Source organism: Leucopleurus acutus, assembly GCF_964270905.1.
Source record: "Leucopleurus acutus genome assembly, chromosome: 7".
In the NCBI taxonomy this organism is placed as follows: Eukaryota; Metazoa; Chordata; class Mammalia; order Artiodactyla; family Delphinidae; genus Leucopleurus; species Leucopleurus acutus.
The window spans coordinates 47,511,922-47,535,900 of record NC_139150.1 but is presented as its reverse complement, the minus strand read 5'-3'; the positions used below and the strand labels follow the sequence as shown (position 1 = coordinate 47,535,900).

At 35.4% G+C, this 23,979-nt stretch overlaps 1 protein-coding gene across 1 annotated transcript in view; it reads left to right on the top strand.

Moving 5' to 3' along the window:
• The window catches only part of LOC309963658 (uncharacterized protein C9orf85 homolog), a 61,231-nt gene extending 39,204 nt beyond the window's left edge, over window positions 1-22,027 (top strand). Inside the window, exons 3-4 of the mRNA XM_082842152.1 lie at window positions 20,843-20,953; window positions 21,444-22,027. Coding sequence (XP_082698278.1) covers window positions 20,843-20,953; window positions 21,444-21,591 — 259 coding nt within the window. The 3' untranslated portion in view covers window positions 21,592-22,027. The remainder of the gene's footprint in view (window positions 1-20,842; window positions 20,954-21,443) is intronic.
• The last annotated feature ends 1,952 nt before the right edge of the window (window positions 22,028-23,979 follow it).

Sequence of the window (23,979 nt, the reverse complement as noted above, 5' to 3'; positions counted from 1 at the left end):
GGGCACGAACCCATGTCCCCTTCATCGGCAGGCAGACTCTCAACCACTGCGCCACCAGGGAAACCCCCAATTTTACTTTTACTGTTTGGGCACTGAAATGATGTATTCTTTCTGATTTGAATCTTAATTGTAAAAGGTAGAAGCCGGAAAGCTAAGAAGTCCCTTAAAAGGAGAAATTATATTCTGTTGGTGAGACTTGGGAGAATTTATTGCTGGAATTCTTCAGAGAATTATCAGGAACTTGATACTGTTTGAGGAATCATGGTAAAAGGAAAGGAAAAGATCTCAAATACTTAGAGCTGGCCTAAGATCACGTAAAGCTAGATTTCACTTTAACCCTAGTACTATACGTTTTTCCATTTTTCTGATAGTGTCTTAAGTAAGTAGATAATTAAGATATTTGTACTGAACTTTGCATGTCTTCAAAGCTTTGTTATATATATTGGCTTCTAGTAAGAACCCTATGGAGGTAGGAGCAGCAGATGAAAAAGTGGCCTTAGAAAAATTAGGCGACTTACCGTAGGCACAGCTAGTGAACAGCAGATTCAAAATTAGAATGCAGAGGTTTTTTTGTTTGTTTTTTCATAATCTCTCATTCCTGGCTTTCATTTTTTTTTTTTTTTTTTTTTTTTTTTTGCGGTACGCCGTTCTCTCACTGCTGTGGCCCCTCCCGTTGCGGAGCACAGGCTCCGGACGCGCAGGCTCAGCGGCCGCTCCGCGGCATGTGGGATCTTCCCGGACCGGGGCACGAACCCGCGTCCCCTGCATCGGCAGGCGGACTCTCAACCACTGCGCCACCAGGGAAGCCCCTGGCTTTCATTTTAATGTCAGATCCCTAAGGTTTGACTCAAAGTCATCCACTATGACTTGAACCATTTCTATACCTTAAATTAACGAACACAAAATTTTCACTTGTAGAATGAAAACATATCTGTTAAAAAACTTTATTTTGTATAACCAGATTTTCCTTACTTGACCTACAAGAACCAAGAAACCTGCCCTGTATTTGAAAGATAATTTAGTGTAATCTACATGTTTTGTTAGGAACAAAATTGTCTCTAGGAAGAGTCCAGGGTAGTGATGGAGGATATTATCCCAAACATAGCTATTTTCTGACAAAGAAATGGGATTGCTAGGGATAACAGATAAAAAATTTGGTTCAGTTTGCATTTATTTTTTAAATAAATTTATTTATTTATTTGTTTTTATTATTGGCTGTGTTGGGGTCTTTGTTGCTGCACGTGGGCTTTCTCTAGTTGCGGGAGCAGGGGCTACTCTTCATTGGGGTGTGCGGGCTTCTCATTGCGGTGGCTTCTCTTGTGGAGCACGGGCTCCAGGCATGCGGGCTTCAGTAGTTGCGGCATGCGGGCTCATTAGTTGTGGTTCGTGGGCTCTCTAGAGTGCAGGTTCAGTAGTTGTGGCACATGGGCTTAGTTGCTCCACGACATGTGGGATCTTTCCGGACCAGGGCTTGAACCCATGTCCCCTGCCTTGGCAGGTGGATTCTTAACCACTGTGCCACCAGGGAAGCCCTGCAATTATTTTAAATAGCATCTTCAATGTACAAGACACTGTGCTATGTATTACAGAAGATACCAAAATGACTCTGTGACACCAAGGAACTTACAGTCTGTTAGGAGAGGTGGGCCCACAGGTAACTCTGTTGGCAGGTCGCAAGAAGTGCTAGTTGTAAGTAAAAGGAGACAGAGACCCAAAGGGCACAAGTTAAGACTGCAGAGGAATAATAAGATGAAGATAGGAAAGACAGATCTAGAAAAGGTAGTAGAGTGCTGTAAACAATGTTTACAGGAAACCCTATGAGGAAGGCACCAGGGAATGGAGGGAAAATGAGCAAGAATCCCCTGTTCTCTTTGATGGACAATGCAGGTACTCTCAAAGTGTCTCTATATGTATTGTCTTTGGGTTCTACATAAGTTGTCATTTGTTCATTCATTTGCTCTTATTTCTTCTTTCCTCTTGTTACATAATCTTGGTGATTCATAAACATTAATCAATGTTCCTTGTCAAAAAGATCTGCTTTGGGTATACATTTAACAAAGAGAAAACAAGACAGAATTTTGGTTTAGCGGTTAGATTTCTAACCTTAAAAAAAGTGTATTGATCACTAATTTTTTTTGATCTTTTATCAAACAAAAGTAAACATTGTTATATACTACAGTATGATCAGTCCTTCCATGTATACCAGTGTGTGACAATAAACTATATATGAGAGAAAGACAGTGAGTGCCAGTTTGGCCTCTTTGGTTTAGCTCTTCAACTCCAGCATTTCTTAGAATAGTTTGAGGCTCTGATGGTTAATCAGTGATATGAGAGTCACGTCACCACATTCCAGGAGTATTAAAATGTCCTAGAGTGGAGTTTTAGTCACAGGCCACTCTGCATCATATTATAGTATACAGTGACTGTAAACCCTGACCTTATTCTTGCCCAGAACTTTGGTCTTTAATACTTAAAGGTAAAAGTGAAGAGTTTTCATTACTATCATCACTAGTGCATCTGTACATAAAGCCTACTTTTTGACATTAATATTGATTGATACAGCAAGCTTTGATTTTAAATTACCTGCTCCAAGTAATAGTTTTGAGCAGTAGTTTCCATTTTCTCTTTTTTTTTTCTAAACTACTCTTGGTCAAAGGTGAATATTTTGTAATCTTTTAAGAATTATTCTAATCAAATCTACTGCAATAAGAAGAGGTAAAATCTCTCCACGTATTTTCAAATACATCATTTAGGGACACAGGGAAGTGAATAGAACTTCTACTCAAAGTTCTTGGAATTTGGGGACATTGTTTCCTTAAAAACATTTCCTAAGTAGCATATGATATAATTCCTTAGTATGGATTCTGGATCTTTCTGTGTTAGCACAGGTTACTTGGAGCCACTGTAGGAAATGTCACTTTATAGAACTCTGTTAATGTGAGTTTCTATTATTTGTACACCAAGAGTGGAGTATCACAGCTCACTGTTTACAAAAGCACCTAGCTGTCACCTGTCAGAATATTACAAGTGGAGCTGAACTATGATAAAGGTTAAAGTGTAATAATATAACCAGGAAATGAAGGCAGTACCAGAAAAGTTGTGGCAGAGTAAAATGAGTCTTTTAATTATAGAAGTTACTAAAAATATCAGATCAGTTCTTTTCCCATTGGTATTTATTGTCCAGATCAGTACTTCTCAGAGCTTTTGTTCTCAGGACCTCTTTATACTGTTAAAAATTACTGAGGGGCGTCCCTGGTGGTGCAGTGGTTGAGAGTCCGCCTGCCGATGCAGGGGACCATGGGTTTGTGCCCCGGTCCGGGAAGATCCCACATGCCGCGGAGCGGCTAGGCCCGTGAGCCATGGCCGCTGAGCCTGCGTGTCCGGAGCCTGTGATCTGCAGCAGGAGAGGCCACAACAGTGAGAGGCCCGCGTACCACCAAAAAAAAAAAAAAATTTACTGAGGAGCTCAGATAGCTTGTTTTTTAAAAATTAATTATTTGTTTATTTTTGGCTGCGTTGGGTCTTCGTTGCTGCGCGCGGGCTTTCTCTAGTTGTGGTGAGCAGGTTCTCATTGCGGTGGCTCTCTTGTTGCAGAGCACGGGCTCTAGGCGGGCGGGCTTCAGTAGTTGTGGCTCGCGGGCTAGAGTGCAGGCTCAGTAGTTGTGGCGCGTGGGCTTAGTTGCTCCGCAACATGTGGGATCTTCCCAGACCAGGGATCGAACCCGTGTCCCCTGCATTGGCAGGCGGGATTCTTAACCACTGTGCCACAAGGGAAGCCCTGATAGCTTGATTTATATTGGCTTTTATGGGTTATATCTAATGATATTTATTAGATATAATGATATTTATTGTATTAGATATGAAAACAGACATTTTAAAATAATTATTTAATAAATAATATGAATGTAAGCAACATGCCCATTAAGTGTTAATACTAATAACTTTTTATGAAAAAATAACTTTTGAAACAAAAATATTAGTGAGACAAGTGGCATTGTTTTATATTTCTATGAATTTCATTAGTGTCTGACTAGTAGAAGGAAAAGGAAACAGTACATTTCAAAAAGAGTATGAGTAAATTTTAATAACCTTTTCCAGATAATTGCAGAAATTCATCTTTGATACCATACCAGATCTCAGAAGGGTAATTTCCTAAAGGTTTGTTATGGTATAGAATCTGAAACCACATCAGAGAACACTTTGTTATACTAAAATCCATTGGTCTGTCTTGCAATTGAATGGATCTTTCACTCATGCATGCTTTTGTAACATCATGCATTTGCTCATTTGGAAAATATTAGTTCATTGAATTATACAGATCTTCCAAATGTTGCTGTGTTTTATTATACAATAGAAAATGTGTTAATACTACAAGAATGTCATTAGAAAGTCTGTGGGTTTTTCATTTTTGTTATTTAGCTATGAATTTGTGGAGGTGACACATACAGTGATTACTAGTACAATTTGGTGCTGCTGTCTTTGTTCATGCTAAGTTGCCAGGACTTTTAGTACCCATTGTAAAGAATGAGACTCAAAGAAGTTAAAGTGACTTTCAATGATTATGTGGCAAGGATATCAGGATATCCCAAATCAGTGCTATTTTCAAAATACATAATATTTTCTAGTATTTACAGTGGTCCTCAAAATCAAATTTTGTCTCTGATTTTTATCCTTAAATAGGTAGTGAACATTGTTTAGCTTTTAATTACTTTTTCTTTCCTTTTGTGTTTTTCATTATAAAAAAAGTAAATATAATAACATTTTAAAAAAGTGTATTACTGTCTCCTTTGTTAGTAAACGTGGTTCATAGGAGTAACCTGTGCTTTTTTTGGAGCACAGTTTCCACTAAAATGATTAGTTGTGGTATATGCATGGTCAAGATTGATTATTTCTGGGAATTGTATTTCATGGAGCAATGAAAAGAAGGCAAAATCACCATTATTTTAACATCTCTGGAGTTCTCTTGGTAATGAACTCACAAAATATTCAAAATGTAGCTATTTTCAGGGGAAATTAGGTAAAATTTGTATTTAGGTGAATTTCAAATTTTTCCTTACTACACATTTTGCAAGAAAAAAATACTCAGGAGTGATTAAATAATTTACAGCTATTTTTAAAGGTGTTTCAAGATACTGCACAAGTTTTATTACAACTTGGAATGTATATCTCTTATCATTAAAATAATGTCTAAACCATTTCATGCTTAAGATCAAGATTCTTTGGCTAGGCGAATGTGATGTATTTAGGTGAGAAAAAGAGGCTGAAACTCAATTACTTTCAGGTCTTCTCTCACTGTATTCCCCATGAAGACATAAAGCCTAGGTTAAGAGATTTGAAATTGAAGGCGCACAAAGATCTCACTTCTGTGACAGAGAAACTGGAGGGTTGTAAACGTCTAAAAATGTATATAATTTACCTTTTCACAAATATTTCACGTTTATAAAAAGGAAACGTGTCATTTGAAAAACGTGTATGTGTGTGTATCTCCTTATAAGATAGGTATATTTATACTCAGAGCTACAACCTGTTTTTCTGAGTGGATTTAAATTTGAAAAGAGCATAATTGCTTTCAGCAAAAAAATTCCTTCTCTTCTCAGCCATATTGAAGGATATTGAAAGACCCCCCTATCTAGGCAGTAGTACTTTGATCTGGTCAAGAGTTCTCCAGTGGTAATGTGCTTAAGAATTTCTTTAAGAGTTTATTAACAGACAGATTCTTGGAACCCATCCCCAAGATTCTGATTATATAAATAATGGGTGGAGGCCAGAAATCTGCATTTTAATAAGCTACACAGGTGTTTGAGCCAGTGATAAAAGTCAATGTTTTGAGGATTAGATGTGCTAGAAAATGTAGAATCTGGTATCTTTTAACTCTGCATTCCAAAACAGGATATCCCATTTTTGAGCCTATTTTACATGTAAATTTTAACATTAACAGTTCTACAAATACAGTTTTATCCACGAATTAGCAATTTGAATACTTAAGGATTAGTTTACCCCAGGAGTCCCTGTTATAAAACAACGTATTAATAGAAATGAATTTCTTTGAAGCCTCAGAAATCTAACCAAAACAGACTTCCTTTAAAATTATTTAAAAAAAAGAAATTGAAGCCAAAAAACACTGAAATTTTTCCTAGTCCATTTGTATTATTAGAATTTTGTGTGTATTCTAATGGCATAATATTTTAATCTAATTTTTATTGCAAAGTAATTAAGTAAAGCTTTTTGGAAAGTCAAAATACAAAACATACCAAATTATTTAACAAAAAATTTTCATAATTATTTTCACTTCGATTGTGAAGTTTTTTTTAAAATTCTGATTCATTTTTCCTAGTCAAGTCTCTTACATGCAGTAAAATGTACCCTTTGTAGTATACAGTGTTAGAAAAACAAAATTCAACTGAGTGAATTTTAGAGATCTTATTGACTTTATCCAATTTAGCAGATGGAAAGGAGCTCTGAGGAACTGTAGAAAATGAAAGACTTTTGTAGGCAGAAGGGTGTGGGAACAAGAAAGTCACACTAGACAAAAAAGCAGATTGGTTACTGCAAGGTCACTTTCCTTTAGCGGGTGGCGAGGGCCTATCAGGCAGAGTACTTAGCTTGTGCTGATTAGATGAGTCCTGATTGGTTTAAAATTCCATTTCTGGGAAAACCAAAACGGAAATTGTCTCAATTTGGTGATTTGGGGCTTAGTTTAAGTGACTCTATTTTGGGGGCAGTTGTTTTGTTTTTAACAACAGTTTTATAAGTTTTGACAAATGAATACCATTGTGAGACAAACACCACAATTAAGATATAGGACGGTTCTATTACCCACAAACATTCCTTTATGCCACTTTGTAGTTCCTCCTACCTCACTCCCAGTCCCTGGCAAACACTGATCTGTTTTCTTTCCCCATACTTTTACCTTATTGCAGAATGTCATATTTATGGAGTCACACAGTATATGGTCTTTTGAGGCTGACTTCTTTAACTTAACATAGTGGATTTGAGATTCATCTGCACTGTTGTGTGGATCAGTGGTTAGGTCGGTTTTATTGCTGAGTAGTATTCAATCAGGATGTATCACCGACTGTTCATCCATTCACCGGTTGATAGACATTTAGGTTTGCTAGTTTTTGGTGATTGTGAACTATGCTGCCATAAATATTTCATGTACAGAGTTTTGTGTGAATGTATGGTGAAGATCTGTTTAATTTATCAGGATTTATTGATGATGGTTTTGTTGTAGTTAAGAAATCTTTGCCTAGGGTTACAAATATTTTTCCTTTGTTTTCCTCTACAAGTTATGTAATTCTTGGTTTTATATTGGGTTTATGATCCATTTCCTGTTAATTTTATGGATATCCAACTGTTCCATGGTTATTTGTTGAAAAGTCTGTACTTTCTCCATTGAATTCCCTTTGTGTACTGTGTTGAAAATCAGTTGAGTTATGTGTAAGAGTCTATTCTGTCCCATTGATGTATGTATCTATCTTTCACTAATACCATACTGCCTTCCTTGATTACTGCAGCTTTAAGATAAGTCTTGAAATCCAGGCTTAAGAAAGTCTTCCAACCTTGTTTTTCTTTCAAAATAGTTTTGGCTAATATATTTACTTTGCTTTTTCTTATAACTTTTAGAATCAGCTTGTCAATTTTATTTTTTTAAATTAATTTATTTTTTTATACAGCAGGTTCTTATTAGTTATCCGTTTTATACATATTAATGTATATACCTCAATCCCAATCTCCCAATTCATCCCCCCACACCCACCCCCCACTTTCCCCCCTTGGTGTCCATACGTTTGTTGTCTACATCTGTGTCTCAATTTCTGCCCTGCAAACCAGTTCATCTGTAGCATGTTTCTAGGTTCCACATACATGCGTTAATATACGATATTTGTTTTTCTCTGACTTACTTCACTCTGTATGACAGTCTCTAGATCCATCCATGTCTCTACAAATGACCCAATTTCGTTCCTTCTTATGGCTGAGTAATATTCCATTGTATATATGTACAACACCTTCTTTATCCATTCGTCTGTCAATGGGCATTTAGGTTGCTTCCATGTCCTGGCTATTGTAAATAGTGCTGCGATGAACATTGGGGTGCATGTGTCTTTTTAAATTACGGTTTTCTCTGGGTATATGCCCAGTAGTGGGTTTGCTGGGTCATATGGTAATTCTATTTTTAGTTTTTTAAGGAACCTCCTTACTGTTCTCCATAGTGGCTGTATTAAATTACATTCCCACCAACAGTGCAAGAGGGTTCCCTTTTCTCCACACCCTCTCCAGCATTTGTTGTTTCTAGATTTTGTGATGATGCCCATTCTGACTGGTGTGAGGTGATACCTCATTGTAGTGTTGATTTGCATTTCTCTAATAATTAGTGATGTTGAGCAGCTTTTCATGTGCTTTTTGGCCATCTGTATATCTTCTTTGGAGAAATGTCTATTTAGGTCTTCTGCCCATTTTTGCATTGGGTTGTTTGTTTTTTTAATATTGAGCTGTATGAGCTGTTTATATATTTTGGAGATTAATCCTTTGTCCGTTGATTCTTTTGCAAATATTGTCTCCCATTCTGAGGGTTGTCTTTTCGTCTTGTTTGTAGTTTCCTTTGATGTGCAAAAAGTTTCATTAGACCCCATTTGTTTATTTTTTGTTTTTTATTTCCATTACTCTAGGAGGTGGATGAAAAAAGATCTTACTGTGATTTATGTCAAAGAGTGTTCTTTCTATGTTTTCCTGTAAGAGTTTTATAGTGTTCGGTCTTATATTTAGGTCTCTAATTCATTTTGAGTCTATTTTTGTGTATGGTGTTAGGGAGTGTACTAATTTCATTCTTTTACATATAGCTGTCCAGTTTTCCCAGCACCATTTATTGAAGAGACTGTCTTTTCTCCATTGTATATCCTTGCCTCCTTTGTCATAGATTACTTGACCATAGGTGCGTGGGTTTATCTCTGGGCTTTCTATCTTGTTCCATTGATCTATTTCTGTTTTTGTGCCAGTACCATATTGTCTTGATTACTGTAGCTTTCTAGTATAGTCTGAAGTCAGGGACTCTGATTCCCCCAGTTCCGTTTTTTTCCCTCAAGACCGCTTTGGCTATTTGGGGTCTTTTGTGTCTCCATTACAAATTTTAAGGTTTTTTGTTCTAGTTCCATAAAAAACACCATTGGTAATTTGATAGGGATTGCACTGAATCTGTAGATTGCTTTGGGTAGTATAGTCATTTTCGCAATATTAATTCTTGCAATCCAACAACATGGTATATCTCTCCATCTATTTGTATCATCTTTAATTTCTTTCACCAGTGTCTTATAGTTTTCTGCATACAGGTCTTTTGTCTCCTTAGGAAGACTTATTCCTAGGTATTTTATTCTTTTTGTTGCAGTGGTAAATGGGAGTGTTTCCTTAATTTCGCTTTCAGATTTTTCATCAGTTGTGTATAGGAATGCAAGAGATTTCTGTGCATTAATTTTGTAACCTGCTACTTTACCAAATTCATTGATTAGCTCTAGCAGTTTTCTGGTAGCATCTTTAGGATTCTCTATGTATAGTATCATGTCACCTGCAAACAGTGACAGATTTACTTCTTCTTTTCCAGTTTGGATTCCTTTTATTTCTTTTTCTTCTCTGATTGCTGTGGCTAAAAGTTCCAAAACTATGTTGAATAACAGTGGTGAGAGTGAACAACCTTGTCTTGTTCCTGATCTTAGAGGAAATGGTTTCAGTTTTTCACTGTTGAGAACGATGTTGGCTGTGGGTTTGTCATATATGGCCTGTATCATGTTGAGGTAAGTTCCCTCTATGCCTGCCTCCTGGAGAGTTGTTATCATAAATTGGTGTTGAATTTTGTCGAAAGCTTTTTCTGCATCTATTCAGATGATCCTATGGTTTCTCTTCTGCAATTTGCTAATATGGTGTATCACATTGATTGATTTGCGTATATTGAAGAATCCTTGCATCCCTGGGATAAATCCCAGTTGATCATGGTGCATGATCCTTTTAATGTGTTATTGGATTCTCTTTGCTAGTATTTTGTTGAGGATTTTTGCATCTATATTCATCAGTGATATTGGTCTGTCATTTTCTTCTCTTGTAGTATCTTTGTCTGTTTTTGGTATCAGGGTGATGGTGGCCTCATAGAATGAATTTGGGTGTGTTCCTTCCTCTGCAATTTCTTGAGTTTGAGAAGAATGGGTGTTATCTATTCTTTAAATGTTTGATAGAAGTCACCTGTGAAGCCATCTGGTCCTGGGCTTTGTTTGTTGGAAGATTTTTAATCACAGTTTCAATTTCATTACTTCTGATTGGTATGTTCATATTTTCTATTTCTTACTGGTTCAGTCTTGGAAGGTTATACCTTTCTAAGAATTTGTCCATTTCTTCCAGGTTGTCCATTTTATTGGCATAGAGTTGCTTTTAGTAGTCTCTTAGGGTGCTTTGTATTTCTGCGGTGTCTGTTGTAACTTCTCCTTTTTCATTTCTAATTTTATTGATTTGAGTCCTCTCCCTCTTTTTCTTGATGAGTCTGGCAAATGGTTTATCAATTTTGTTTATCTTCTCAAAGAACCAGCTTTTAGTTTTATTGATCTTTGCTATTTTCTTTGTTTCTGTTTCATGTATTTCTGCTCTGATCTTTATGATTTTTTTCCTCTACTAACTTTGGGTTTTGTTTGTTCTTCTTTCTCTAGTTCCTTTAGGTATAAGGTTAGATTGTTTATTTGAGATGTTTGTTGTTTCTTGAGGAAGGATTGTATTGTGATAAACTTCCCTCTTAGAACTGCTTTTGCTGCATCCCATAGGTTTTGGATTGTCGTGTTTTCATTGTCATTTGTCTCTAAGTATTTTTTGATGCCTTCTTTGATTTCTTCAGTGATCTCTTGGTTATTGAGTAAGGTATTGTTTAGCCTCCATGTGTTTGTGCTTTTTACGTTTTTTCCCCTGTAATTGATTTCTAATCTCATAGCATTGTGGTCAGAAAAGATGCTTGATATGATTTCAATTTTCTTAAATTTACAGAGGCTTGATTTGTGACCCAAGATGTGATCTATCCTGGAGAATGTTCCGTGCGCACTTGAGAAGAAAGAGTAATCTGCTGTTTTTGTATGGAATGTCCTATAAATATCAATTAAATCTATCTTGTCTACTTTGTCATTTAAAGCTTGTGTTACCTTATTAATTTTCTGTTTGGATGATCTGTCCATTGGTGTAAGTGAGGTGTTAAAGTCCCCCACTATTATTGTGTCACTGTCAGTTTCCTCTTTTATAGCAGTTAGCAGTTGCCTTATGTATTGAGGAGCTCCTATGTTGGGTGCATGTATATTTATACTTGTTATGTTTCTTCTTGGATTGATCCCTTGATCATTATGTAGTGTCCTTCCTTGTCTCTTATAACATTCTTTATTTTAAAGTCTATTTTATCTGATATAAGTATTGCTACTCCAGCTTTCTTTTGATTTCCATTTGCATGAATATCTTTTTCCATCCCCTCACTTTCAGTCTGTATGTGTCCCTAGGTCTGAAGTGGGTCTCTTGTAGACAGCATATATATGGGTCTAGTTTTGTATCCATTCAGCGAGCCTGTGTCTTTTGGTTGGAGCATTTAATCCATTCACATTTAAGGTAATTATTGATATGTATGTTCTTATTATTTTCTTAATTGATTTAGGTTTGTTTTTGTAGGTCCTTTTCTTCTCCTGTGTTTCCCACTTAGAGAAGCTCCTTTAGCATTTGTCGTAGAGCTGGTTTGGTGGTGCTGAATTCTTTTAGCTCTTGCTTGTCTGTAAAGCTTTTGATTTCTCCGTTGAGTCTGAATGAGATCCTTGCTGGGTAGAGTAATCTTGGTTTTAGCTTCTTCCCTTTCATCACTTTAAATATGTCATGCCACTCCCTTCTGGCTTGTAGAATTTCTGCTGAGAAATCAGCTATTAACCTTATGGTAGTTCCCTTGTATGTTATTTGTTGTTTTTCCGTTGCTGCTTTCAATAATTTTTCTTTGTCTTTAATTTTTGCCAATTTGATTACTATGTGTCTCGGCGTGTTTCTCCTTGGGTTTATCCTGCCTGGGACTCTCTGTGCTTCCTGGACTTGGGTGGCTATTTCCTCTCCCATGTTAGGGAAGTTTTCGTGTATAATCTCTTCAAATATTTTCTCGGGTCCTTTCTCTCTCTTCTTCTGGGACCGCTATAATGCGAACGTTGTTGCATTTAATGTTGTACCAGAGGTCTCTTAGGCTGTCTTCATTTATTTTCATTCTTTTTTCTTTATTCTGTTCCACAGCAGTGAATTCCACCATTGTGTCTTCCAGGTCACTTATCCGTTCTTCTGCCTCAGTTATTCTGCTATTGATTCCTTCTTGTGTATTTTTCATTTCAATTATTGTATTGTTCATCTCCGTTTGTTCTTTAATCCTTCTAGGTGTTTGTTAAACATTTCTTACATCTTCTCGATCTTTGCCTCCATTCTTTTTCCTAGGTCCTGGATCATCTTCACTATCATTATTCTGAATTTCTTTTCTGGAAGGTTGCCTGTCTCCACTTCATTTAGTTGTTTTTCTGGGGTTTTATCTTGTTCCTTCATCTGGTACATAGCCCTCTGCCTTTTCATCTTGTCTATCTTTCTGTGGATGTGGTTTTTGTTCCACAGGCTGTAGGATTGTACTTCTTCTCACTTCCGATGCACAGTGCCTGCCACACGGCGTTGATGTCATGTAGAGGTTCTTCTCAGAGGGCTTGCCCAAGCTGATGCCATGGCCCGAGTAGTCGTAGGAGAAGATGTTGCAGTTGATGCGTGAGCCGAGGCCGATGTAGAAGCTGTACATCTGGCCCAGGTCCATGGCGTTGCCAAGGAGAAGAGCAGCATGTAGTGGCTGGAGGGTGCACAGCGCACGAACATGCAGCCGAGCCCCAATTTTATTTCTAACACTTTTTTTTGTATATTCTGTGATATTTTCTACATAGACAATTTTTTCTTTTTTTTTTTTTGCAGTACGCGGGCCTCTCACTGTTGTGGCTTCTCTGTGTGAATTTTTTTAAAAATGAAGACATAGGAATTCCCTGGCGGTCCAGTGGTTAGAACTTGGCGCTTTCACTGCCATGGTCACAGAACTAAGATCCCGCAAGCCGTGCAGTGGGGGAAAAAAATAAAAAGATAAAAAATGAAGACAGTTTTATTTCTTGCTTTCCAGTCTGTATGACTTTTATTTCTGTTTTGGCTTTATTGTACTGCCTAGGGCCTCCAGTATGTTTTTGAAAAGGAGTGATGAGGACAGATATTCTTACCCTGTTCCTGATCTTATGGGGAACATACCCAGTCTTTTATCCTTAAGTATGATATTAGCTGTAGATTCTTTTTCGATGCATTTTACTGGGTTGAGGAAGTTTCAATTCATAGTTTGCTGAGAACTTATTTCATGAATAGATGTTAAATTTTGTCAAATAACTATTTCTGCACCTAGATGATCATATGGTTTTTCTTCGTTAGAACATTGATTTGATGAGTTATGTTTATTGATTTTAATATTGAATCAGACTTTCATGTCCCTAGATAAACCCCACTTGATCATGATGTGTAACCTTTTTACATATTGCTTGATTTGATTTGCTAACATTTTGTTACATTTTCTTGCATGTGTTCATTACCAATACTCGTTTGTAATTTTGTCTTTTTTTTATCTTGATGTTAGGGCCTCATCAAATGAGTTGGGAACTGTTTCTTTCTATTTTATTTTCTGGAAAGATTTGTGTAAATTTAGTATTATCTCTTAAATGTTTGGTAGAATTCACCAATTCTAAAGCCATTTTGGCCTGGAGTTTTATTTGTTGGGAGAGTTTTTAACCATAACTAAATTTTTCTTTAATGGGTAGAGGAGTTTTTAGATTATCTATTTCATCTTAAGCAAGTTTTTATACTGTGTCTTTCCAGAAATTTGTCCATTTCAATGAAGTGGTTGGATTTATAGGCATAGAGTTTTTAGTATATTTTTCTTATTATTCTTTAATATCTGTTGCATCTCTAGTATTGTTCCCTCTTTCTTTCCTGAAATTGATTATTTGTGGTCTCTCTTTTTTTATCTTGATCAGCCTAGCTATATGTTTATGAATTATATTAATCTTTGCAAAGAACTTGCTTTGGATTTTATTGGTTTTCTCTTTTTCTGTTTTTCAATTTCATCAATTTCTGTTCACATTGATATTGCTTCCTCCCTTTTGTTTACTTTGAGTTTAATTTACTCTTCTTTTTCTTCTTTCTTAAGATGGATGTTTAGATAGTTCTTTTTGCTTAATATAATTATTTATTTATATAAATTTCCCAAGAGCATCTTTAGCTCCATTCCATAAATTTTGGTGCTGTGTTTTCATTATCATTCAATCGAAGTATTCTAATGGCCTTTGTGACTTCCTCTTTAACCTGTAGGTTATTTAGAATTGTTTTGCTTAATTTTTGAATATTTGGGCATTTTCCAGATGTTTTTCTGTTACTGATTTCTGGTTAATTTCATTGTGGTAAGAGAACATACTTTATATAAATTTTAGGCTTTTGTTTTTAATTTGTTAAGGTTGGTTTTATAGCTCAGAATATGGTTTATATTAGATTCTGTTCCATGTGTGCTTGAAGGGAATATATTGCTCTTGTTGGGTGGAGTGTTCTGTAAATGTCAGTTTGATTGATAGGCTTCTATCAATCAGGTGTTCTATATCTTTACTGATTTTTGTCTGCTTGTTTCTTCACTTACAGAGAGAGAAGTGTTGAAGTCCACAATTGTAATTGTGGATTTGTCTATTTCTCTTTTTAGTTCAATGCTTTTGCATCATTTATTTCAACACACTTTTTTGGTGCATAAATATTTAGGATTATTTCATGCTTTTGGAAAATTGATTCCTTCATTGTCATGTAATATCCTTTCTTTAAACCTGACAGTTTTCTTTGCTTTGAAGTCTATTTCAATAATAATGTAGCTTTCTTCTGATTAGTGTTTGCATTTGGTTTTTTGTGTGTTTTTTTGCGGTACGCGGGCCTCTCACTGTTGTGGTCTCTTCCATTGCGGAGCACAGGCTCCGGACACGCAGGCTCAGCGGCCATGGCTCACGGGCCTAGTCGCTCCACAGCATGTGGGATCTTCCCAGACCGGGGCATGATCCCATGTCCCCTGCATCGGCAGGCGGACTGTCAACCACTGCGCCACCAGGGAAGCCCTGCATTTGTTTTTTTCCCCTGCCCTTCTCCTTTTAACTCTCTACAGGCATATCTCAGAGATATTGTGGGTTTGATTCCAGAGCACCTCAGTAAAGCAAGCACTGCAGTAAAGTGAGTCACATGAATTTTTTGGTTTCCAGTGCGTGTAGAACTTAGGCTTACGCTATATTGTAGTCTATTAAGTATGCAATAGCATTATGTTTTAAAAAATCAATGTATATACCTTATTTAAAAAATATTGCTAGAAAATGCTAGCCATCATCTGAGCCTTAAGCAAGTTGTAATCTTTTTGCAATAGTAACATCAAAGATTACTCATCACAGATAACTGTAACAAATATAATAATTTAAAAATTTGAAATATTGCAAGAATATTCAAAATGTGACACAGAGGCACAAAGTGAGCAAATGTTGGAAAAAATGACAACGATAGACTTGCTCAACACAGGGTTGCCACAAGCCTTCAATTTGTTTAAGAAAGAAAAAAAAAGCAATATCTGTAAAGTACAATAAAATGAGGTATGCCTGTTTATGTTTAAAGTAGATTTCTTGTGTCTTTCACTCCATGTCTTTCTTATTTCTAATACATTTCTATTTGACTTTTTAAAAATATCTTTATTAAGATTCACATACTATACTGTTCATCCATTTGAAGTGTACAGTTTAGCAGCTTTTAGTATTATATATCACAGAGTTTTGCAAACACATCAAATTTTGAACATTTTCATCATCTCAGAAAGAAACCTCATACCCATTAGGAGTCAATCGCCATTTCTCCCCCAAACATTCCCCCAACCCTTGCTTTCTCTTTCTATAGATTTACCTATTTTGGACGTTTCATATAAACAGAATCATATAATATGTATGTCTTCTATGACTGCCTTCTTTCACTTAGCATATTTTTTTCAAGCATGTTGTAACATTTATCAGTGCTTAATTCTTTTTTATTAATAAGTAATACTCCATCGTATGGATATATATTGTTATTTACCCATTCATCAATTGATAGATATTTGGATTATTCCTACTTTTTTGGCTCTTACAAATAATGCTGCTGTGAACATTGATGTACAAGTTTTTGCGTGCATATGTGTTTTCAATTCTCTTGGGTATGTATCTAGAAGTAGAGTTTCTGGGTTAGGTGATACTTCTGTATTTATAACCTTTTGAGGAACTGCCAAATTGTTTTCAAAAGTGACCGTACCTTTTTACTTCCCACCAGCAATATGAGGATTCCAATTTCTCCACATCCTTACCAACACTTGTTATTGCCCTTCTTTTTGATACTAGTCATTCTAGTCATTATATGGTGGTTCCTTATCGTGGTTTTGATTTGCATTTCCCTGATGACTAAAGATGTTGATGATCTTTTCATGTGCTTATTGGCCATTTGTATATCGTTTTTGGGAAAATGTCTATTCAGATTCTTTGTTTATTTGTAATTGTGTTATTTGTCTTTTTATTATTGAGTTATAGGAGTTTTTAGTATATTCTAGATGCCAGTTCCTTATCAGATATGATTTCCAAGTATTTTCTCCCATTCAGCAGGGTTTTGTTTTCACTTTCTTGGTAATGTCCTTTGATGCAGAAAAAATTTTAATTTTTTGAAAATTGAGATATAATTGACATATAACATTATGTTAGTTTCAAGTATACAACATAATGATTTGATATTTTTATACATTGCAAAATGATCACCACAATAAGTCTAGTTAACATGCGTCACCATACATAGTCACAAAAATTTTTTTCTTGTGATGAGAACTTTTAAGATTTACTTTCTTAGCAACTTTCAAATATGCAATACAGAATTATTAACCATAGTTACCATGATGTACATTACATCTCGATGACTTATTTATTTTATAACTCAAAGTTTGTACATTTTGACCCCCTTCACCCATTTTGCCCACCCCCTTCCCCTTGCCTTTGACAACCACCAATCTGTTCTCTGTATCCATGAGCTAGGTATTTTATTTATTCATTCATTCATTCATTCATTCATTCAAGATTTTACATAGAAGTGAGATTATATGGAATTTGCCTTTTTCTGTCTGACTTATTTCCCTTAGCATAATGCCCTCAGGGTCCATCCATGTTGTCACAAATGGCAAGATTTCCTTCTTTTTTAAAGACTGAATAATATTCCATTGTGTGTGTGTGTGTGTGTGTGTGTGTGTGTGTGTGTGTGTACGTATATATTACATTTTCTTTATCCATCCATCAATGGACACTTGGGTTGTTTCCATTTCTTTTCCATTGCAAATAATGCTGCAGTGAACATGGGGATGAATATATCTTTTCAAGTTAGTGTTTTTGTTTTCTTTGGAATAATACCCAGAAGTAGAATTGCTGGATCAAATGGTAGTTCCGTTTTTAATTTTTTGATTAACCTCTATAATGTTTCCCATAGTGGCTGCACTGACTTACATTCCCACTAACAGTGCATAAACTTTCCTTTTTTCCCCACATTCTCGCCAACACTTGTTATTTCTTGTCTTTTTGATAATAGCCATTCTGACAGGTGTGGAGTGATATCTCATTTCGGTTTAGATTTGAATTTCCCTGATTATTAGTGATGTTGAGCATCTTTTTATGTACCTGTTGGCCATCTGTATGTCTTCTTCGGAAAAATGTCTATTCAGATCCTTTGCTCATTTATTTATTTATTTATTTATTTTGCAGTATGCGGGCCTCTCACTGTTGTGGCCTCTCCCGTTGCGGAGCACAGGCTCCGGATGCGCAGGCCCAGCAGCCATGGCTCATGGGCCCAGCCGCCCCGCGGCACGTGGGATCTTCTTGGACCGGGGCGTGAACCCATGTCCCCTGCATCGGCAGGCGGACTCTCAACCACTGCGCCACCAGGGAAGCCCTGCCCATTTTTTAATCAGATTTTTTTTTTTTTTTTTTTTTTTGCCTTTGGGGTATATGAGTTCTTTGTATATTTGAGTTATTAACCCCTTAACAGATACATGATTTGCAAATATTTTCTCTCATTCCGTAGGTTGCCTTTTCATTTTGTTGGCATTTTCCTTTGCTGTGAAGAAGCTTTTTAGTATGTTATAGTCCCACTTGTTTATATATATTTTTTTGACTTTATTTCCAAAATGATTTCCAAAAAATTGCCAAGACTGATGTCAAGAGCTTACTGCCAGTTTTCTTCTAAGAGTTTTATGGTTTTAGGTCTTACATTCAAGTCTGTAACCCACTTTGAGTTAATTTTTTTGTATAGTGTAAGATAGTGGTGTAGTTCCATTCTTTTGCATGTGGCTGTCCAGTTTTTCCAATACCATTTATAGAAGAGACTGTTCTTTCCTTATTGTATATTCTTGGCTCCTTTTTATAAATTAATTGACCGTATATGAATGGGTTTATTTCTGGGCTCTCTATTCTGTTCCATCAATCTATGTGTCTATTTTTATGCCAGTACCACTGTTTTGATTACTGTGGCTTTGTAATATAGTTTGAAATTAGGAAGTGTGCTGCCACTACCTTTTTTCTTCTTTCTCAAGACTGCTTTGCTATTTGGGGTCTTTTGTGGTTCCATACAAATTTAGGATTGTTTGTTTTATTTCTGTGAAAAATGCCACTGAAATTTTGATAAGGACTGAATTGAATCTGTAGATTGCTTTTGGTAGTATGGCCTTTTAAACAATATTATATGGGTACATATGGAATATTCCAACCAAAAGCAACAAAATACGTACACTTCTCAAGTGTCCACGGAGCATTCTCCAGGATATATTTTATGTTAAGCCACAAAGCAGTTCTGAGAAGGAAGTTCCTAGCAGTAAATGCTTACGTCAAGAAACAAAAAAAATCTTAAACAACCTAACTTTATTTATTTATTTATTTTTACATCTTTATTGGAGTATAATTGCTTTACAATGGTGTGTTAGTTTCTGCTTTGTAACAAAGTGAATCAGTTATACATATACATATGTTCCCATATCTCTTCCCTCTTGCGTCATCTCCTTCCCTCCCACCCTCCCTATCCCACCCCTCCAGGCGGTCACAAAGCACCGAGCTGATCTCCCTGTGCTATGTGGCTGCTTCCCACTAGCTATCTACCTTACATTTGGTAGTGTATATATGTACATGCCTCTCTCTCGCTTTGTCCCAGCTTACCCTTCCCCCTCCCCATATCCTCAAGTCCATTCTCTAGTAGGTCTGTGTCTTTATTCCTGTCTTACCCCTGGGTTCTTCATGACATGTTTTTTTTTTCTTAAATTCCATATATATGTTAAACAACCTAACTTTGTTTCTAAAGGAACTAGAAAAATAGATGAAGTCCAAAGTTAGAAGAAGGAAGGAAATAACAAACTTCAGATTGGAAATAATCGAAATAGGAACTGAAAAGACAACAGGAAAGATCAATGAATCTCAGAACTGGTTATTTGTAAAGATAAACAAAATTGTCAGACCTTTAGCTAGAATCACCAAGAAAAAAGAGAACTCAAATAAATCAAATCAGAAATGAAAAAGGAGACATTGCAACAGATACCACAGAAATACAAAGGATTTTAAGAGACTTCGATGGACAACTGTATGCCAACACGTTTGACAACCTATAAGAAATGGGTAAATTCCTAGAAACATACACCCTACAAAGACTGAATCATGAAGAAGTAAAAATCTGAAAGTTCACTTACTAGTAAGGAGATTGAATTAGCAATCAAAAATCTCCCAGCAAACAAAAGTCCAGGACCAGACAGCTTCACTGGTAAATTCTACCAAACATTCAAAGAAGAACTAATACCAATCCTTCTCAAACTCTTCCAAAACAAACAAACAAACAAACAAAAAACGAATACCAATCCTTCTCAGACTCTTCAAGAGGAGGGAATGCTTCCAAACTCATTTTATGAGGCCAGCATTACTCTGCTACCAAACCAGACCACAAGAAAAGAAAATACCACAAGAAAAGAAAATTACAGGCCATTATCCCTGATGAACATAGATGCAAAAGTTCTCAACAAAATATTAGTAAACTGAATTCAACAATACATCAGAAGGACCATTCACCATGATCAAGTGGGGTTTATTCCAGGCATGCAAGAATGGTTCGATTTCCTCAAATCAATCAATATGATACAGCACATTAATAAAATGAAGGATAAAAATCATATGACCATCTCAATAGATGCAAAAAAAAGCATTTCACACAATGATATGATAAAAACTCTCAACAAAGTGGGTATAGAGGGAAAGTTTCTCAACATAATAAAGGCCATGTGTGATAAATCCACAGCTAACGTTATACTCAGTGGTGAAAACTGAAAGCTTTCCCTCTAAGATCAGGATCAATACAAGGATGCCCAGTGTTGCCACTTTTATTCAACATAGTGTTGGAAGTCCTAGCCAGAGCAATCAGATAAGGAAAAGAAATAAAAGGAATCCAAATTGAAAAGGAAGGAGTAAAATTGTTAATATTTGCAGATGACATTTTTTAAAAGCTTTAAGAATCTACTATTATTCTGAGCTGTACACTGTTCTCTAGAAATGCTATGTAATTAATCTAAATAACATATGAGAGTAATATCTGAGATTGAGGCTTATCAGCTATACACTTAGCCACACACCCCCTTATTTCATTAAATAAACCTTAGATAATGAGTAAAAAATTAAGATTTTATTTTCTTTTCTACTTTTAGTGTTAAATGTTTACAAAAGACAGTGAAGGATTCTTATCACATAATGTGTAGACCATGTGCCTGTGATCTTGAAGTTTGTGCCAAATGTGGAAAGAGAGAAGATGTTATTCCGTGAGTATTTCTTTTTATGTTTGGGATTTACTCTTTTAATTAATATGTGAATTTTCTTTTAAGGAAACATTCAGTTGCTCTGAGAGTCTTAAGATGCAGAATGTCACACTAATGTAGACGTTGTTCTACCCAACAGGAAGAACATCTTAATTAATTGTTAAATATTTCTATCATTATAATAAAAGTGAAACATCATTTTTAGAAAGTTAAAATATTTATGAGGTTCACATTTATTACACATTACAAAAGAATTACTCATTATATAACTTCTTTTCTTTAATGGACATCATGTGTTAATTTCTTTGATCATACTTTATTGACAACTGTATTATAATTGATTGGCTCTTGAGTTAAGTTAATCTTCAAGGATCTTTTCCTCTTTATTTCATTAGGCTCCTATTAATCAAGAAATGTAGTGTAAAAGTCTTTTCAGTCTACACAGTTAAACAATGAAATCCTGAGAAATAAAGTTTTTTTCTTCCATCTTTAGGTTTAATATAGAACCAGAAAAGACAGAAAATGTTGAAAATAATCAACATTCCAGCCACAGAAGAAGCTGCAGAAGAAATGAAGAAAGTGATGATTTAGATTTTGATATTCATTTAGATGACACAGAGGAAGACAATCAGATGGATTGATATAACTATATTAAAAGACAGTTTGGAAGCATGAAATTCTGAACAACTTTAATTTTGAGGGTTTAAAAAAAAATACTGTGGAATACTAGTAAGGACATTGGAAAAACATATAGAAAATACATGGACAATATGAATTGTGTATGATATTTGAATAGTGATAAAGCTTGCATCCAGAGTTTTCTTATAATACATTTTTAAGTAGCATATGCTAGTATATCTGCCAAAATGAGTATTGGAGTATCATATTGCAGTTCATGGGAATTATTTAGAAGAATATACTATCTAGTATCAAATTAAGCAAGATTCAGAATTGATGCTTGTATAGAAACTATCTCATGGAAAAATCAGATGACATTATTATGTTGCTAGCCTCAAAAATTGGTCCTCAGGAGGTACCTTTTGATAGATTGATCTCAGGTTAATGTCCCACATAACAAAAGCCCTCTTGCTTACACTTGCTTGTTGTAAAGCAAAAAGTTTGTTTTTCAATAATAATGTTTAACAAGTATATAGCAGTTTTTCTTTGAAAATGTTTTTATGTATCTTATCACATTTTTAACTTTTTTCGCTTATGAAATTTACATACAGAAAAAAATGCATAAAATCTATATGTATAGTTTAACACATAAAGAAAAATCATACATTTATCACCCACGTGAATAAAATACTCCTAAACAATATAAGTTAGCTTTGTCTGATTTTTGAACATTTTTTCTATCTTTTTGTTTTGATAAATCTCAAACCTAAAGAAAAGTAGCAGTGTAGTACAATGAACCTTTGTATGCTCTTCACTTAGATTCACAATTGTTAACATTTTGCCACATTTTCTTTATATTTGAATAGATATATGGATATATTTTTTATTTGCTGAACCATTTGAAAATAAGTGGCAGGCATTGGTTTCAAACTTTATATGAACAGACTTATACTATGCATGTTAATTTGTATCTCTTCTTATTTCATTATTATGAAACTTGTGAAATTGATCCGTGTTGTTGCAAGAGCTCTAATTTGTTAAGATTACATTTTTATTCTACATTTTTTATTCTGTTTTGTTCTATTGTATTTACATACCAAAATTTATTTTTCCTCTCTAATACTGAGGGACATTTGAGTTATTTCAGAATTTTCCTATAACAAACAATACTAAGTGTTTCTTGGTATAAGTGTCTTATTTCTTGGTACATTTTCTGTTAGGTATGTAATAGAAGAAGATTGAAATGTTTCCTGGTGTACTTGTCTTGTTTCTTGCTACAGTTTCTGTTAGGTGTGTCTAGCAGTGGTAGAGGGCATCAGGTATATATGCATCTTCACTATTACTATGCACTATGTAATGCTGTCTTTCCAGAAGGATTGTTATCTCCCTTCCCCATAGCAATGTATTAGAGCTCCTGTGCTCTGCATCCTTTCCAACACTTGGTATCATACTTTTAAATTTCTGTCAGATATGTGTGCAACATATGTCTTTGTCTTATTAATTTGTATTTCTCTAATTACTAATGAGCCTGAGCCCCCTTTAATGTTTATTGACCATTGGTTTTTGGGTAATAGATGATATTAAGGAATCATTTTGCTTAGGTGTAATAATGTTATTTGAGAGATACATATTGAAATATTAAAGGGTGTATAGTCAATTTACTTTAAAATATTTTAAGCATAAAAAAGTAGAGGTACAGGGCTTCCCTGGTGGCGCAGTGGTTGAGAGTCCACCTGCCGATGCAGGGGACGTGGGTTCGTGCCCCGGTCCGGGAAGATCCCACATGCCGCGGAGCAGCTAGGCCCGTGAGCCATGGCCCCTGAGCCTGTGCGTCCGGAGCCTGTGCTCCGCAACGGGAGAGGCCACAACAGTGAGAGGCCCGCATACCGCAATAAATAAATAAATAAATATAAATAAATAAATAGAGAGAAATATCATGTTTATTATATAGAAACCTCTAAGTTTACAGTCTACAGAAAGCTTTTCTACCATAAATTCGTGTGGCTTACCTTTTTGTTTGTAAATTTGTTTTCTGAACTATGTAACTTTTGTGGTTAATGAGCCAGCTTAATTATTATTAGGCCTAGCATAAATTCTTCCCCATCTGAGTGAGTTATAATTCCTCAGATTACCTTACTAGGAGAGAAGTTTAATGAAGAGCATCACCTAGTGACATGTACTAATATCTGCATTTCATTCTTTAGTGCTAAGAGAGATTTTGTTTTGTTTTTTCAACAGACTGAAATTTAATTGTTACATTTAGCTCATTTACATATCTTTAGGTCTTATCCTTTCTAATCTAAAAATTATTTTTATTGGAATTCAGCATGGATCTAAGTCCTGGCTCTGCCAGTTACTAGCTGTGTGACTTGGTACAAATTAATATTTCTGTGCCAACTATGAGTGCACTA